Source organism: Leuciscus leuciscus (assembly GCF_965113295.1).
Source record: "Leuciscus leuciscus genome assembly, chromosome: 1".
Classification (NCBI taxonomy): domain Eukaryota; kingdom Metazoa; phylum Chordata; class Actinopteri; order Cypriniformes; family Leuciscidae; genus Leuciscus; species Leuciscus leuciscus.
The window spans coordinates 3,915,419-3,932,659 of NC_138725.1; the positions used below are offsets into that span (position 1 = coordinate 3,915,419).

The following is a 17,241-nucleotide window of genomic DNA, read 5'->3' on the forward strand; positions in this document are numbered from 1 at the left end:
AAAAGCAACAGAACTTAAAACACATCCAGTTTTAGCAACACTGTGCACAAGCGTGAATCCCGCGATATCCATTTTTGATCTCGCAGCTGTCTGATCCACTGCGAGAAGAGAGAACTGTCCGGTTTGCCTGCACTTTTCACGGCAGCCGCCTACTCACATCTCAGGCGAAGCAAGGCGCATCTCAAACAAGCTTACAGGCATTGATATTATTCTGCAAAGGCAGTCTACAACTGCCCTGTGAGGTGACAAGTCTCCACTTGAGATGCCTTGGTTTTCTGGCCCTGGTTTCAATAAAGGCAGTTTTTGAAATAAGGAAGTTTTGAAACTTACAGGGTATTTTATAGTGTAATGAACTCTTAACTGTCAAAAGATCAAGGAAAGTGCAGTGCAAAAGTGCAGTCAGCAACAAGAGGCAACAGAACTGGTTGTATAGTGGTTTTATTCAAGTCACATGTCCTACAGCCAGTACTGAATCAAATCATGGACAGGAAGATGTGTAGGTGGTCTCAAATGAATCACCTGAAATAGGAACAGAAAATGAACTCATTTAACAGTGAATTCAGCCAGAGCAAAGCATGGTTAGGATGAAAGCGTACTTGGCTGATAGTAGTCATAAACATTGATGACTGCTGGCTTGAGATTTTCCACTGCAAGAACCTGTTTCAGCAGCAGAGTGTAACTCATGGGGACGCCTTTGGGAACCTACAAGACAGAAAGGATGAACAGCAAATACACAACACTCAAGATGGCAGCTAGTAATATACCCAGTCTCACCTCTTTCAGATACACTAGGACATGATCATCTTCAACATCAACCCGCTCCACTAGTGGGGCAAACGTTTGGGGTGAAGAACCAAGCTGAGGGGAACATCATCATTTGCACAATTACAATTGAAGGAGCTTCAAGCATCTTGGGACTTTCTAAATCATCTTAAATACAAACCAGTGACGCATCTGCCGTGAAGCCTGACAGGAGCTTAATGTCAACTAGAACCATGTTAGTGCTTGATTTTACACCATTGTATCTGAATGAGTGTGAAAAAGAGGTTTAGTCCAGACCAAGAACACAGCTTCCCTTTATCATGATTTACCATGATATATCACATTCTAGCATGATTTACCATAGTTTATCATGATTTACCATGGTTTACCATTATTTACCATGTTATAGCATAGTTTACCATGATTTTATCTTAATTTACTTTGATTTACCATGTTTTAGCATGATTTACCATGATATACCACATTTAGCATGATTTACTTCATTTACTTTGATTTACCATGTTTTAGCATGATTTACCATGATATACCACATTTTAGCATGATTTACCATAGTTTATTGTGATTTACCATGGTTTACCATGATTTACCCTGTTCTAGCATAGTTTACCATGAATTCATCTTAGTTTACCTTGATTTACCATGTTCTAGCATGATTTACCATGATATACCACATTCTAGCATGATTTACCATAGTTTATCATGATTTACCATGGTTTACCATGATTTACCCTGTTCTAGCATAGTTTACCATAAATTCATCTTAGTTTACCTTGATTTACCATGTTCTAGCATGATTTAGCATGATTTTCCACATTCTAGCATGATTTACCATAGTTTATCATGATTTACCATGGTTTACCATGATTTACCCTGTTCTGGCATAGTTTACCATGATTTACCATGTTCTAGCATGATTTACCTTGATACACCACATTCTAGTATTATTTACTATGACTTACAATGTCTAATTATGAATTCAAAAGCACATGTCAAAAGACTTCATTAATAAGTAGAATGGCCAGCAGAGGGCACTAGAAGACCATTATTGGCTCAGTTTCAGTTTAATCTTCATGATTTTCACTAGTTTTCTGCACTAAAGCAAACCAGTCTTTCCATGTTAACTCCATAATGCATGCTTACACACACACACACTAATACTTTAACAGATGGATTGACTAAATGTAATTGTAAATGTTAAAATAATGATTTTATAAAGTCTAAATATGAATTATAGAAACAATATGACAAAATAACTATTTTAAACAGCAGGGGGCAGTAAAATACCACTTATTGGCTTAATATGCCATTGTATTCATATTATTTTCACCTTTTTAAACTGTTATAGAGTCAAATTTTGTCCGATCTGTCTGAAATTTTTCATGCTTGTTCAGAGTGATATTTCACATGTTCTGACTTGTTTTTAAGAAGATCTGAGCATCTTAAAAGATATAAGCTTTCGGGGACACTTGGTCAAGGCCACATTTTGATGTGACCCTATTATAGCCATCCAAATGAAGTAGTTCAACTTTTTTTGATAATTACTGATCTAGAGAGTCCAGAGAATTGTACTGCACTAGTTTTGAACATTATTATATGAAAATTATATGATCATAGATTAAAAAGACCATTTACAGCCAATGCAGGCAATTTACCATTGGTAATATATGGTTTTAAAGCTTTTTAACAGTTATAGCGCCACCTTTGGTCCGATCTCCATAAAATTGGGCAAGCTTGTTAATGATGTTATGTCACATATGCTCACCAATTTTTGTGAAGTTCTGAGTTTTCATTTAGGATTTATAGGCTTTTTAATGTATTTTGCCACGCCCATTTTATAAATGACCCTATTACAGCCATCCAAATGCAAAAGTTCAACTTTTTTTCGATAATTATTGATCTAGAGAGTCCATAAAATTGTCCTAGACTGGTCTGGTTCCGATCGGGTAAAAAACCTAGGACTAGTTCGCAAAAGTAGGCTTTTAACATATTTGCAAATAATTAATGAACGGTTTGATTGACAGCAATGGTTCTTGAGGCAAAGTTGTTCAGCATGAGCAGATCTATCAAATGATATGCATATTGTGTGGATGAGTGTTACGCCACGTGATTACAGAGCCATAAAACTCGTTAGCGCCAACTAGTGGCCGATTTCTTTCAAAATTCTTACAGACCTCTAGGGCCATGACTCGAACATGCCCATCGAGTTTCGTTCCGATCGGCCTCCGTTAACCTTGTCTAATAGGTGCTCAAACTTCATTGGCCAATGGTGGCCATGTTTTTTCAGATACACCAATGTCCTCATAGATATACATGGGGCCTTGGACCAAGACACTGCATACCAATTTTCAAGTCAATCTGACTAATGGTCAGGTGGTTATAGCCCTTTTCATGTTTTTTTCATGTTATAGCGCCACCTAGTGCTCAATCGTCGCGATTTTTTTACTGTGACCCCAAACTGAACCCATACACATGTGTACCGAGTTTGGTGAAAATATCCCATTTCGTTCACGAGTTAGCCATTTTAGTAAAATAGGCTCCGCCTCCTTCGAACGTTTTGACATCCCTTAGCAACCGTGGATCGAAATTTCAACTTTTTTTCGATAATTATTGATAATCAGACCCCTGTGAACATTTCTGCACTGGTTTGGTTCCGATCGGGCAAAAAACCAGGGACTAGTTCGCAAAAGTAGGTTTTGGACAAAATCCAATATGGCGGAAAAATTTGCATACCGGAAATGAAATCCTTGAGGCCATTTTTGTTCGGCTTGACCCAAGGATTCCAATGATATAAGACACTTGAGTCTGTGACAAACGGTTAATGAGTCATAAACATCAGTTGGTTACAGGACACAATGCGGCTTACTTCACAGTGAACTTCAACATGAGATTGGCTCCAAGTGGTTGGCAGTCTCCAGTCACCTTCGCTTCGACACTCAGCGTCATGGAGACTTTAACGGGTGTTGGGATGTTGTAGAAACACGCAACCTATAGTACGAGTAGAAAAATCAAACAAAACACATTTAGATTTGGCTGTGCACAACAAATATAGATAGATGGGATGAAGATACAGACCTGCACAGACACACAAGAGGATCCTGATGCTTTAACACTATATTTGCCTGGAACGTTCTTCAGTGGCTTCTCCTGATACAGCAGCCTGTTGTCCCGATTCACTTTGAAGCTATAAGAGTCTCCTCCTACTACTGAGGACTGTACGGTAACAGTGCTGGAGCCGTCCAAGCTGAACACTTGAGCAGCGTACACAGACAGAGCCTGAAGAGCCACCACAGTGTCCTAAAAACAAGTACAAGATTAAAATAAATCCTTAAAATGATTGCACTCATGTTTGGTAGTCAGAGGCACCTGGGTGGAGGAAAACCCTCCATAGGGATTCTGCTGGGCCACGAGCCAGTTGACAATGCGGTTAGCATAACCCAGATTAGCTGCCGTGAGAGGCTGAACAGCAAGAACCGCTAGCAACACGTAAGAGCTGATCTCCACCGCCAGAGTATCACCAGATGTCGTCTGAGACCAATGGACCTTAGTGCCTTAGGATAAGATGGAGGTGAGAAAGTTGATGCCAAAGACCCTGATGAATCAACATCAAGAGGCTGGTAAATCTTACCTTCAGAAATTGCAAGGTTGTTCAAGGCAGTTAAAAGCTGTGATCGAGTGGTGGTCTCTCCGGCCAGACTGAAGGTGTAGGCCAGCAGAGCCGTGACATAAGTGTTTCCAAGGTTCCCAACGACAGGCCTCAAGCATGACAGACCGTTGGTAATGACAGGATCCTTAAAAAAAAAAAAAAAGCGCATATCAGTCAGCCAGAACAGGAGGGTCATCTGCAAGGAGCTTATACAACTACTGGATTGGTTACCGTGGTGGGGACACCTAGTTCAAGCAGCGATGCAACAATGTAGGCAGTCATGGTCACACTGTCACCAACTCCACCCTTAAAAGAAAGAAAAGGAGACTGATTTAGAAGACCAGTCCATTGTCCAGTGCATTTAGAAACATGTAATGCACCTTCATGTCACTATGGTACAGAGTTCCCTGCTGCATGAAACAGCCGTCTGAACCCTGCTTGCTGATCAGCCAATCCTTTGCACTCTGCAGGACATGTGGATCAATGAAGACAAATTGCCTCGCTAGACCAAAGGACCTCATGACAAAGGCAGTCAACCTGGTCGTGAAAAAGGTTGACAAAGTAAACAAACTGTTTGTGCCACGACAGATTATACACAACAGTAGGACAGTGTGAAACTCACCATGTATTTGATTCATCATAACCAAATGTGCTGTATGATCCATCGCTGTGTCTGAAGTTCAGTTGTCCTTGGTATCCTGATTAGATCATACAGCACATGTAAGTGATAGTCCAATGGGAAGAGCAGGACAAAGCTACCTTGAAATTGAGTCTCCTACATATATAAAGTGGATTTGGTCATCCATACCGCTCTGAAGGAAGCCTGTGGCAGTCTCTCGGATGGCTGCGGTGAGTTGCCCTGTGACCTTCAGGTACAGTAGGATGTAAATATTTGGAGCAAGAATGATCATATTCTGTTCTCCACAGCCAGATGGCATCTGTAATAACCCATTTAGATTCTTCAGCGCACGACCCATTATGTCCCCTACAAGAGGTCAAGCATAAAACCCACATCAGAAACAGTTATTCTACCAAACTTCACGTCAGTTTCTACTGAATGAAATGTAGTACCAAGGACTGAAACTGAGCATCTGGCAGATCCTTGAACCATGTTTGTTGGAAATCTCAGAGTCATGTCTTCAGAAAGATCTTTTCCTGCAGACAAGAGAAGGGCTCAGCATTTTAGAGCTAGGCTAATGTTTGGCTATACAGGGAGAACGTATTTGGGAATCATGGAGTGCAAACAAACCCTTTGGACACAGTAACCAACTCTGGGTGTTTGTCCTTTCAACTCCTTCAGGCTATAGAAGCAATAACACCACATCAGTAAAGCAGCATGAGCTCCATGACCAGACTACAGAAGGCTAGTTAACACTTACCAGGACAAGTAGACTTCGAATGACTACGTCGATGCGTCCTCTCGTAGGCACAGTCACGACTTCAGTGCCACATCGGGTCTGGGATGCTTCAGCTGAAGCACTGACAGTCACATTGACAGTTCCTGCAGTGACAGACAGGAAGTGAGCAACACCCTTAATATACACTTAATTTAGAGAGGATCCAAAACTGACCAAGAACAGAAGCTGAGAGAATCCATTTGAAGGTCTTTCTCCCATTGGCACAAAGACAGGATGAATACGGATCAGTATATGGTTTAAGAGTGAAGGCAGTGGATGAAGCTGGAGTTACTTTAACCTGCCAATGAAACAGAACACATGGAGCAAAGACACATGACCTTCTCTATACAGATGAATTATAAAAGAAACCATGGCAGACCATGATGCACTTGGACAGATAGCTGAAGACTGTGGCCTTCAGCTCAAAAGACTCCCCACGGACAATGGAGTATGGCAGGGAGAGCTCCAGGAAGAAGGGCTGGAAGACTGTCAGCAGAGCAGGAGGAGCCAGACCAAAACCTTTTGAAGACAGGCAGAACGCCTCAGTCTCCCATGTGGTGATGGTGTCAGGAACAGTGAGGGGAACTCGTGTTGATCCAGTGTTTCTGAAAGACAGGAGAAAAATAAGGGGAACAGGGAGAAAAACTGCGCAAGTAGCTTTAGAAGGAACAAGATGCTTCACGAACCCCACACGAGCAAGCTGCCAGAGCCATGTTTCTGGAAAGTAAGTCCTGACAGTCACTTCAAAAGAGGAAGTGTCGGGTCCATTCAAAACCACCACTGAAAGACAAGCAATTTTACACCAAACTGTCTTAGTATCTGCAGAATAAACAGGGTTCATAACTGCCCCTCTTATTGCATTTATGGAAATGATTAAAACACCCAACAATTTGTTGATCCACAAGTAGTACCCTCACAAAAAAAGGTTTATTAGTGCGCTATTAGTATACTTTTAAACTAAAAAGTATACTTTGTATGTACTTCTCAGAAATACACTTCAAATTGGCCTATACTTGTTGATCGAGATATAGGCTACTTAAAGTATAATTAAGTATTCTTGGCTTGTACTTGTTTACTATTTTGTTTGAGTAGCTTAATAAATACTTTTTTAAAAAACATTACACTCTGTCTTATAAACTAACATGTTCAGATAGCATCAAGCTTTCGGGTGGAATAGTAAATAAAATAAGAAACTGAACCTGATGTTGAACAGTGATAACCCTTACAAAAAAAATGTTTAAGGGCCTGTTCACATATCGCGTCTTTTGCGCGCGCAAGTTCGTTATTTCAAATGTAGGCGCGCGGTATGCGCGCTCATAATGGAAGTGACGCGGTGCGACGCGCTCGTTTTTTCCAAGCGCGTCCGCGCCGCATCGAGATAAAAACATCTCAACTTTTAAGAATGCCGCGAGCGCACCGCAGGTCACGTGACAAGAACCAAGCTTAGCAACGACAGACGCCTCCGGAGCGCAACCACCCGAGCGCTTTGGAAAAAGGAGAACGCGGCGCGCCTAGCGTTTTCTATGCGTTTTTAGGCGCGATATGTGAACGCCGCCTAAGTGTGCTATTAGTATACTTATTTTCAACTAAAAATAAGAAAGCATACTTTCAGTCTACATTTTATATACACTTCTCAAATATACTTAGTTACATGTGTACTTGACTTGTACTGAGAGAAACGTATATTTGGCCTGTACTTGTACTCAATCTTTTGATCGAGATATACAAAAGTATAATTAAGTATCCTAGTTGTTTGAACTCTTGATCAAGTAGCCCATTAAATATAATTTTACATCGTTTTTCATATACAGTCTTATGAAACTTACATTGTTAGAAAATATTGATATAAAACATTTCTAATGCTGCGTATCTGATTTTTTGTGTAGGCTAGTCCACTGGTAGTGTATAGGAATTAACTTCTACTTTACTCTTTCCCCACCATTGACTGAATTCCAGCTGTCCATGTTTTCACTGTTATATGGTAGGGGGCGCTATGACACATCTAGTACAGAATCTCCGGATCAAAACATAGAAGCTGAAACAAGTGATAGAAGATTGCTCACGCAAATGTAAGATAATGTGATCAAACATTAAACGGCGTGTAAATCAAAACTGCTTAATATTTCCAAATGAAATGAAGCATAACCCATGAAAAGAAAGCAACTGAAGCTTTTGGGGTGTTGGACTCCAACTGTGTTTTGATCATCGTTCTGAACCTGATCAAGGCACAGTCTTTGGCAAAAATAAGATTCAACCGTTTAAAATGTTCCCTTTATGAAACTTACTGTAGCGCATGGACTAGAATCATGATTCTTTCTGCAAACAATGAACACATTTCTAAAGACTCCTAAAGCTTCAACCTCCTGACTCAGATGCAAATCAGGGCCTAACGCCAGAAAGTCTGTGCCAAATTGCCCCGACACCTTTTATGGGCCCGCTGAGGGTCTCCAGAACAACAGACCTGTCCCCACGAGTCACTTAGGGAAAGCTTCAGAGAGATCATTATCGAGTCCTCCCCCCTTCTCTCTCTGCAAGCTAGGTGCTCCAAAAAACTTGCAGTATACAACTACTAAACTAGTAGCTTAGCACCGAAAGAGCAAAAATATAAAATTAGTAAACTACAAGTATGATGTTAAATTCACTTAAATAACTAGTATAAAACTACTAAACTAGTTTACCGAGTATACTTCAAAGTGTACTTTCATAAACTAAAAAATGGTTACATGTATTAAATTCGTAAACTACTAGTATACCCATAAATTCACTTGCAGTACAAATGAGAAACGCAATTGTGAACTAGTTGTGCACTTAGTTTACTACTCTTACACTTAAACACTTTTATATTCTAAAAGTGGGCCAATTTAGTCCCAAGCGGTATTAAAATAGTACACTTACAAGTTTACTACTAGTACATATTGACAGTATATGTACTACATAACGTATACTTAAATACACTTGGACATCACTCAAGTATACTTTTTCATAAGGTAATCCTCACATAACTGAATGCAAGTTCACCAAGTCATGCAGAATTTTTCACTGAAAGAACAGCCTCTCTGCATAGACCTACCATCTGGGAATCTGCGATACAGCGGGCACGGAGGGGCTTGTACAGCGAGATTTGTTGCGATCTTCATTCCCAGGCTCTGTCAGAGAGACAAGTCAAAACACAAGACAGATTTAAAGTCAATGACTCAGTTTGTGACCATGTAGTCACAAAATACAGTTTTCTACCTTGAAGGTTGTGTACACTTGATTTGTAGGAGAAGTGTAGGCAGGATCTATGTCAAAAGCTAGACGTGGTCGAAAACCTAGACACTCTGGTTCATCCTGAACGCTGTTTGGGTAACCTGATAGTGATCGCACCGGGAGCAAGTCAAACACCTGAAACCATGAAAAAAAGGTCACTTTTGAAAAAATGTTGAACAAAATTCATTACTGTTTGGAATGTTATGTCACAGAGTACATAAATGTATGTTAAGATGTACACTAAAACTGCTATAATCATAACAGAATAGGTTTGTTCAATTTCTCTCAGCATTACTCAAATTCTAAAGCTGAACCTGAATGTCAGTCAAAGCCAACAAGAATTTTAAATCAACTGCACAAGGATACCATTTTCGCACTCAGACGTCTTCCTGGCTCCAAGATCCAGATGCTCTGATCTACAGCACTGATGCCACACAGAGATCCTGCTTGAGCAGAGACAGTCAGAACATTTCCCTCAGCAGGAACGGCCGTAGCAGGAGAGAACTGTAGAGACACCTGGAACAAGGACCAACACGCTTTAGGACACGTCATCATACCCCACTTAAAGCCAAAAAAGTGCTAATGCACATCATACTTTGTTTCGGAGACACATTTCGGTTTCAAACGACGCACTACCAACAACAACATTCTCACTGGGCAGAACACAGTAGACCAGAATCTGCACTACTGGAGCCATATCGACACTGACAGACAGCTGGAAAGACACCGAGCCGCTCGTGACTGTATTAGAAGCCCTCGCTTTGACCGTCTGAAATCCATGGAGGACGATCAATCCTCTGGACAAGACCTGACAAACACAAAACAAGTGGGTGCATAAACAGTCGAGAGCAATGATTATAAAAAAAAATAAAAAAACCTGATATCCACTCACCATATAGATGATGTCAACGCTGTAGTCACCAGTCTCTCCAAAAGAATACTTCACGGTCACTGGAAACGCAGCACCACATTTGAGTGGCTGCTCAAGCTTCACTATAGTCAGTTCACTAGATGGGTTGTTAGGAGAATCAGGTTGGAGAAGCCGAACAACCCTTGTATCTGTAGTGAAGTATGGCGATTTGTAACCATTGACAACCGCTGGAGTAGCACTTGCCTGGGGAACAACGAATGGAATTGGTTTCTTGCGAGAGAAATTGAGATCTACAGAGATCGGAGTCAACACTTCACAAAACACAGAGCAAATCGTACCACCAGATTCAGAGCGGCTTTAGGAAGACTAGCAGCGCTGAGGGAGAATGAGGCCAGTCCTTTCTGGTTTGTGGTCAGATTCAGCAGCAGTTTGTTGGGCCAGCTGTTATCCAGGAGATAAACCGCTTTGTTTGCGATTGGAGTTCCATCAAAACGAGACACTGAGATCTTTTGGGAATGATCAAGGTTAGGAAAGGGAACCAATGTGAAGGCTTCTGCAACAAGGAATTAATTATACTTGCCTTCCCATTAATCATTGATCCAGGTTCAAAATATTCTGGGATGTCCAAAAATATAACTCTGCCGACTTCAAATGTAATGGACACTGTTGCAGATTTTGACATGACTACATCTGGGGGGGTGGAGAGATACAATATAAAAAAATAAAAAAAGAGAACTGCAAACAAACTTTAAAGCAAGTACCATTGGTTCAGATCAGCCAAAAGCTCACCTGTTCCCACCTCAGTGACATTCACATTTACAAGAAAAGTATCTTGCATATTATTTTCAAATTCAGTGTTGAAAAACACTGATGTAGCGACGCTAAGGGAGGCACAGCCTGTGGCATTCATCTGGTAACAGAACAAAGAGTCACATTAAAGTCAAGCACAAGAAAAACCCTCCACTGTAAGGCAGGAGTCAAACCTTTGCAGTTTTAGTCAGGCAACGACGGGTCACATCAGGAACCACAACGAATGGAAAAGGATCACGGCACACTTCCACCAAGGCTAGACCGGGTACAGGTTTGCCATACGTGTATCTGGGAAACATCACAAGGGACAAAATTAAGAACTGACCAACCCCAAGACAAGATAATATCTGTACGTTTCACTCACTTGGCACAAGCCTCGACTTTCAGTCCCACATCTGCAACGCTGTACGTCTGTGGTGCGTTTACAGTCACGTCAAACTTGGGCAAAACTAAACCAGAAATAAAAACGCTGTAAGACCTCAGATCTGTCTCTGAACTGTTGCACATCATTCACAATAACTTACCATATTTTTTCACTTCAAAAACATGGGAGATCATTTGGTCGCCAATAAAAGCCTTTAGTGTGTACATCCCCATCTGAGCCTCTGGGTTTAACTTGTGAGAAAGCTGCAATATCCACTCCGTTGAGGAAACGTTTGTCCACTGACCAATGCGGTTATTATTATTGTCCTATTAAAACAATGAACAGCTTATAAAACGGCAAACAAAATGTACAGAAAGTGGCAGTGGCTCCATTCAAAGACTCGGACCAGAACAAATTCTCACCTCCACAACCACCAGATTGTACTGAAAGACAAAGACAGGAATATTAAGCATTTAAAATAGACACTATTGCAGCAATCATTGAAGAGAACTGCAAAACTGTGCACGTAAAAATAACCTGCAATAAATTTGCAATTTGTTCATGGCCAGACCTTACCATCTGATCAAGTGGCACAAATTTGGCATCCATGGTGACAACTCTGAAATTCACTGCAAAGACAGATAAACTCATATTATTTGCATAATGCACTTGTAGACAATCAGAACTTGTAGCGTACTGGACTATATACACCTCTAATATTAAACCAAGGGACAATCACAGCTCACCTGTTTGTCCTGGATTGTAGATGGGTTTGTCTGTCTGGATGAAGGTCAAAGGCAGGTAACGTCTGAACATGACTTTTCTCTCTTCAGTCGCTTTGAAGACCTTCCCTTGAACATCTACCTTCAGCATCTGCACAGATTCTCCATCTACTTGAGGAGCCTGTGGACAACTCAGTTAACTCAGACAAAAAAAAAGAAAAGAAAAAGTCTCATGACAACAGACCTGGAAACTAAAGCACTGATGAAATGGCTTTGAAGAAACTTGCTGCACAAGTCGAGTTATCCTTTTGTCATCAAGCAGAGAAACTGTCATTGTGAGACTCTCTTGGGGTTTCAGAAGACTTGCACACAATTTGGCATCAGATCCAGTTTCAATCACTGCAGGGAAAGTCACCATGAATAACCTGTGTAAACATCATGAAGTTTAGGTTCAGAGACCAAAGGGAATCAGGTCAAAACATTTACATGTTGGTTGAACATCCACAGAAAGTGGCTGCCACAGGGTTGCCAGGTCTGTGCATCAAAAATAAGCCAAAGTGGTTATCTCCATCAGAGAGTGGGTTGAAGTACCAAACGTAAAAAATAAATAAATAAAAAAACCCACACACACACGGGAAACCCTCTGATTTAACAACAATGTGCCATGGTCCCAAAATAAGAGCACAATACAGCCATTTTTGTACAGCAATATATTTGAGGAACAATAACTCCAACAGCACACAAACTCCATTCAACAGGGACTTATATAAAAAAACAAGTGTTAATGAATAGTTTGGTTGGTCCCATTCATCATTTGAACACTAGATGGGAACGAGTACAACATGATTAATGAACTTAAACATTTAATGCTTTGGTGCTTCATTTTGCCATCTTTACAACTGCATCATTCAGCATAGATTAGACATTAGGCCACTTTTCACTTCAAAGCCCATAGTACTTACGGCCTTTTCTGTCCATCAACAGCAAAGAGGAAAAGGGCTAAAATGAGCCCTTTCCAAACACATATCTCCCTCACAGCCATGAAGAGCAATCATCCAAGGCTAGACAGAAATCAAGAGTCTCTTTCAAAAAAAACCCTGCAGCACTTCTATTAAGATCCACACTGCGCTACAACTTAACCCTAAATCAGCTGCACTGTTGCCAGCGTTATTTATGATTCATAACAGCTTGATTTAGCTCTCACAGGCAATCTGGACATCTTTAGGGCGGAGCCACAGTAATTAATCACAGGGTTGCCAACTCTAGGCTTGTTTGAAATTGGCAAATTCTGCACAGCTAAGATTCTTGATAGCACTGTGTGGAAAAATGTAGTCATATGCTTTTCAAAAAAACAAACAAGTGGTTTTATTTATTTTAAAGCTTAAGCTTGAGTAAGCAAACTGTACTTTTTATGTAATAAATAGAACCTTATTGTAAAGTGTTACTGATTAGTTAAACACCGATTCAGACATCTCCTGAGTTGGAAAGATGAGTTGTTTTAACCATTCATTAAAATGAATCGGTTCAAAGGAGTCATTAGTTCGCGAATTGGACATGTCATGCGCGATGCGTGAGTTTACATTAGACTCACACGGTAGCCAGGCGTCTCATCCAATGGTGAGCTCAGTTGACGCTGTGTGCTTCAAGATTCTGACGCAAGTGCTAAGATTCCGATTGGCCAAGAGAAAAAGTGCTAAGATTCCGATTGGCCCAGAGAAATGTCAATTATAAGAATTATCCAATAATGTTTTGCGATACATGAGTAACATCAGAGAATGTCTAATAAGGCGAGAAGTTTCACTCTCAGTACACTTCCGGCTTCTGAACTGGTTGCAGTTCCTCTCTGATTGTGAGGTGCAATGAGCAGAAACTGCTCTTTGTAAATAATTGGAATCTGTTTTGGGAGCGTCCTAGGCTTTTCCGTGCTGATGGCTTACACCCAAGCAGATTCGGAGCAGATCTTCTGTCGGATAACATCTCCAAAATGTTAAATACCTTTTGACTACTAACCAAAAGTCCAAATCATAGTCTCTGCTGCACCAATTTAACTGATATAAATACTAGTGTAGAATATTGCATAGAAACCGTGTCTATTCCTCGTTTAGTGAGATCAAATAATAAATCCACTGCAGGATCTAGGAAAAATCTAATTGTTATTAAAACAGAAAATGTTGCTATTAGTAAACAAAAACAATTTCTAAAGCTAGGTCTTCTAAACATTAGATCACTCACACCTAAGGCAGTTATTGTAAATGAAATAGTCACAGATAATAGCTTCGATGTACTTTGCCTTACTGAAACCTGGCTTAAACCAAATGATTATTTCGGTCTAAATGAGTCTGCTCCTCCTGGATACTCCTACAAGCATGAGCCCCGTCTGTACTAAATGTTACGCTCTTAGATGTTAGAAAAACATCCCTATTATCTCTAGCCTTGGCTACCGTATATAGACCGCCTGGGCCTTACGCTGATTTCCTACAAGAGTTTGCAGATTTTCTCTCAGACCTATTAGTCAATGTCGATAAAGCATTAATTGTTGGAGATTTTAACATACACGTAGATAATCCAAATGATGCGTTAGGGGCTGCGTTTACAGATTTATTAAATTAATTTGGGGTCAAGCAAAACGTCACCGGACCAACTCATCGTCTTAATCATACACTCGATTTAATTATATCACATGGAACCAATCCAACCGATATAGATATTATACCGCAAAGTGATGAAGTCACTGACCATTACATGGTAACTTGCATATTGCGTACTGCTGTAATATGTCATGCGGCGCCGCGTTATCAACCAGGCAGAACAATCCTTCCATCCACCATAGATAATTTCTCGAATTGCTTATCTGATTTGTCTCAGCTGCTGCCTGAACCCAAACAAACAGATGAACTAGAAGAACTAACTAGCACTATGAGCACCATTCTCTCTAGAACATTGGATGTTGTTGCACCTATTAGATTCAAAAAGGTCAGAGAGAAAATTAAAGCACCGTGGTACAACAATACTACGCATGTTCTAAAGAGAGAAACCCGAATTTTAGAGCGTAAATGGAAACAAACTAATTTAGAGGTCTTTAGAATCACGTGGAAAGACAGTATGTCACGTTATAAAAAGGCCCTAAAAGCGGCCAGGGCTGAGCATCTCCGCAAACTAATAGAAAATAACCAAAATAATCCAAGGTTTTTATTTAACACCGTGGCTAGACTAACAAATAAACAGATGTCACCCGAACAAAATATCCCGTTACAGTTTAGTAGTAATGATTTTATGAAGTTCTTCACTGAGAAAATAGAAAACATCAGAACCACAATTGTAAATGTTCAATCTTCAATCGCGCCTTATAATTTAGCCTCAATTATCACCCCGCAAGAACAATTACAGAGCTTTACAACTATAGAACAAAAAGAGTTAAATAAACTTATCACTTCATCTAAAACAACAACATGTTTACTAGATTCTATACCAACTAAACTATTGAAAGAAGTGTTACCTATAGTGGAAGAGCCTCTCCTCAATATTATTAACTCATCTTTATCTTTAGGTCATGTTCCAAGAACATTTAAACTGGCAGTTATAAAACCTCTCATTAAGAAACCACAATTAGATCCACATAATCTAGCAAATTATAGACCCATTTCAAATCTACCTTTTATGTCTAAAATACTAGAAAAAGTTGTGTCCGCTCAACTAGGCTCTTTCTTGCAAGAAAATGACATCTATGAAAAGTTTCAGTCAGGATTCAGACCGCATCATAGCACTGAAACTGCGCTCGTTAAAATCACAAATGATTTACTTTTAGCTTCTGACCAAGGCTGTATCTCAATATTAGTTTTACTTGATCTTAGTGCTGCGTTTGATACTATAGATCATACAATACTCTTAGATCGACTACAAAATTATACTGGTGTTCAAGGACAAGCATTAAGCTGGTTTAGATCGTATTTATCTGACCGCTACCATTTTGTTTATTTAAATGGAGAAAAATCGATCATAACTCCAGTAAACTATGGAGTGCCGCAGGGATCTGTGTTAGGCCCTCTATTATTCTCAATATATATGCTGCCACTTGGAAATATTATAAGGAAACATGGAATTAGTTTCCATTGTTATGCTGATGACACTCAAATCTATATTTCATCACGGCCAGATGAAAACGCTAAATTATCCAAATTGACAGAGTGTGTTAAAGATATAAAAGATTGGATGACGTGCAATTTTCTTTTATTAAATTCAGACAAGACAGAGGTACTAATCATCGGTTCAAAAAACCGCCCACAAAACCTCTCACAATATAACTTTAACATAGTAGGATGTCCTGTTACTTCATCCTCTACAGTAAAAGACCTGGGTGTTATATTAGACTGCAACCTGTCTTTTGAAAATCATATTTCATATGTTACAAGAACAGCCTTTTTCCACCTTAGAAACATTGCTAAGCTACGTAATATGCTATCTGTTTCTGATGCAGAAAAGTTAGTTCATGCATTCATGACCTCGAGACTAGATTACTGTAATGCTTTGTTGGCCGGTTGTCCTGCGTCCTCATTAAACAAGCTACAGTTAGTCCAAAATGCAGCTGCTAGAGTTCTTACTAGATCAAGAAAATATGATCATATAACACCAATTTTATCATCACTACATTGGTTACCTATAAAGTTCCGTATTAATTACAAGGTATTGCTACTGACTTATAAAGCCCTAAACGGCTTAGCTCCAGTCTATTTAACCGATCTTCTATCACCCTATAATCCATCGCGCTCATTAAGATCACTAAATTCGAGGCTTTTGGTCATACCTAGGATATCCAGATCCACCAAAGGAGGGAGAGCATTTTCACATTTAGCTCCAAAACTCTGGAATAGCCTTCCTGATACTGTTCGTTGCTCAGACTCGCTCTCCCAGTTTAAAACTAGATTAAAGACGCATCTCTTCAGCCAGGCATTCATATAATTATTTTAATCTGACAGGTAAATCTGACCTCTAGTTCATAAACGCCAGAGGAGAACTGGCCCCCGACTGAGCCTGGGTTCTCCCAAGGTTTTTTTTTTTTCTCCATTAGGTCACCTGATGGAGTTTTTCGGTTCCTTGCCACTGTTGCCTTTGGCTTGCTCAGTTGGGGATATTTGGGGATATTTAATTTAATTAATCAATCAACGATACTATTGATCAGCATTACCAAACGTGGACGTTCCACTAGAAACAAACATTGATGTATTGTTTTAATTTATTACTGTGAAGCTGCTTTGATACAACCTATGTTGTGAAAAGCGCTATATAAATAAACTTGACTTGACTTGACTTGACTTGACTATGCATGCAAAAGCATGGGAAGCGATTCCGGGCGTGTCAGAATGGGTGCTGAATACTGTTAAGCAGGGCTATTCACTACAGTTCGC

General features: G+C 40.0%; 1 protein-coding gene across 1 annotated transcript; it reads right to left on the reverse strand.

Annotated features, from left to right (window-relative positions):
- Window positions 1-421: 421 nt before the first annotated feature.
- Window positions 422-12,923, reverse strand: LOC309478518 (alpha-2-macroglobulin-like protein 1). The gene is made up of 34 exons (XM_082142122.1): window positions 12,802-12,923; window positions 12,084-12,264; window positions 11,864-12,020; window positions 11,694-11,746; window positions 11,540-11,560; window positions 11,278-11,443; window positions 11,118-11,202; window positions 10,927-11,041; window positions 10,733-10,853; window positions 10,524-10,633; window positions 10,282-10,449; window positions 9,965-10,186; window positions 9,668-9,880; window positions 9,439-9,588; window positions 9,058-9,207; window positions 8,894-8,969; window positions 6,510-6,603; window positions 6,203-6,428; window positions 5,998-6,121; window positions 5,806-5,927; window positions 5,676-5,727; window positions 5,498-5,581; window positions 5,235-5,411; window positions 5,049-5,124; window positions 4,807-4,963; window positions 4,658-4,732; window positions 4,409-4,571; window positions 4,147-4,331; window positions 3,856-4,077; window positions 3,647-3,768; window positions 944-1,025; window positions 775-858; window positions 597-702; window positions 422-519 (listed from the first exon to the last, which is right to left on the reverse strand). Exons 1-34 carry the CDS (start codon window positions 12,879-12,881, stop codon window positions 479-481), a joined length of 4,260 nt encoding a protein of 1,419 aa, XP_081998248.1. The 5' UTR covers window positions 12,882-12,923; the 3' UTR covers window positions 422-478.
- Between the last annotated feature and the right edge of the window lie 4,318 nt (window positions 12,924-17,241).

Excerpts from the sequence above, each read along its gene's own strand:
- LOC309478518 (XM_082142122.1), bottom strand. The coding sequence starts at position 12,881 with ATGGCTGTGAGGGAGATATGTGTTTGGAAAGGGCTCATTTTAGCCCTT. Across the intron at positions 12,021-12,083 it reads ATCAGTGCTTTAGTTTCCAG|GCTCCTCAAGTAGATGGAGA; the intron begins GTCTGTTGTCAT and ends AGTTGTCCACAG. Across the intron at positions 6,122-6,202 it reads ATCTGTCCAAGTGCATCATG|GTTAAAGTAACTCCAGCTTC; the intron begins GTCTGCCATGGT and ends TTTCATTGGCAG.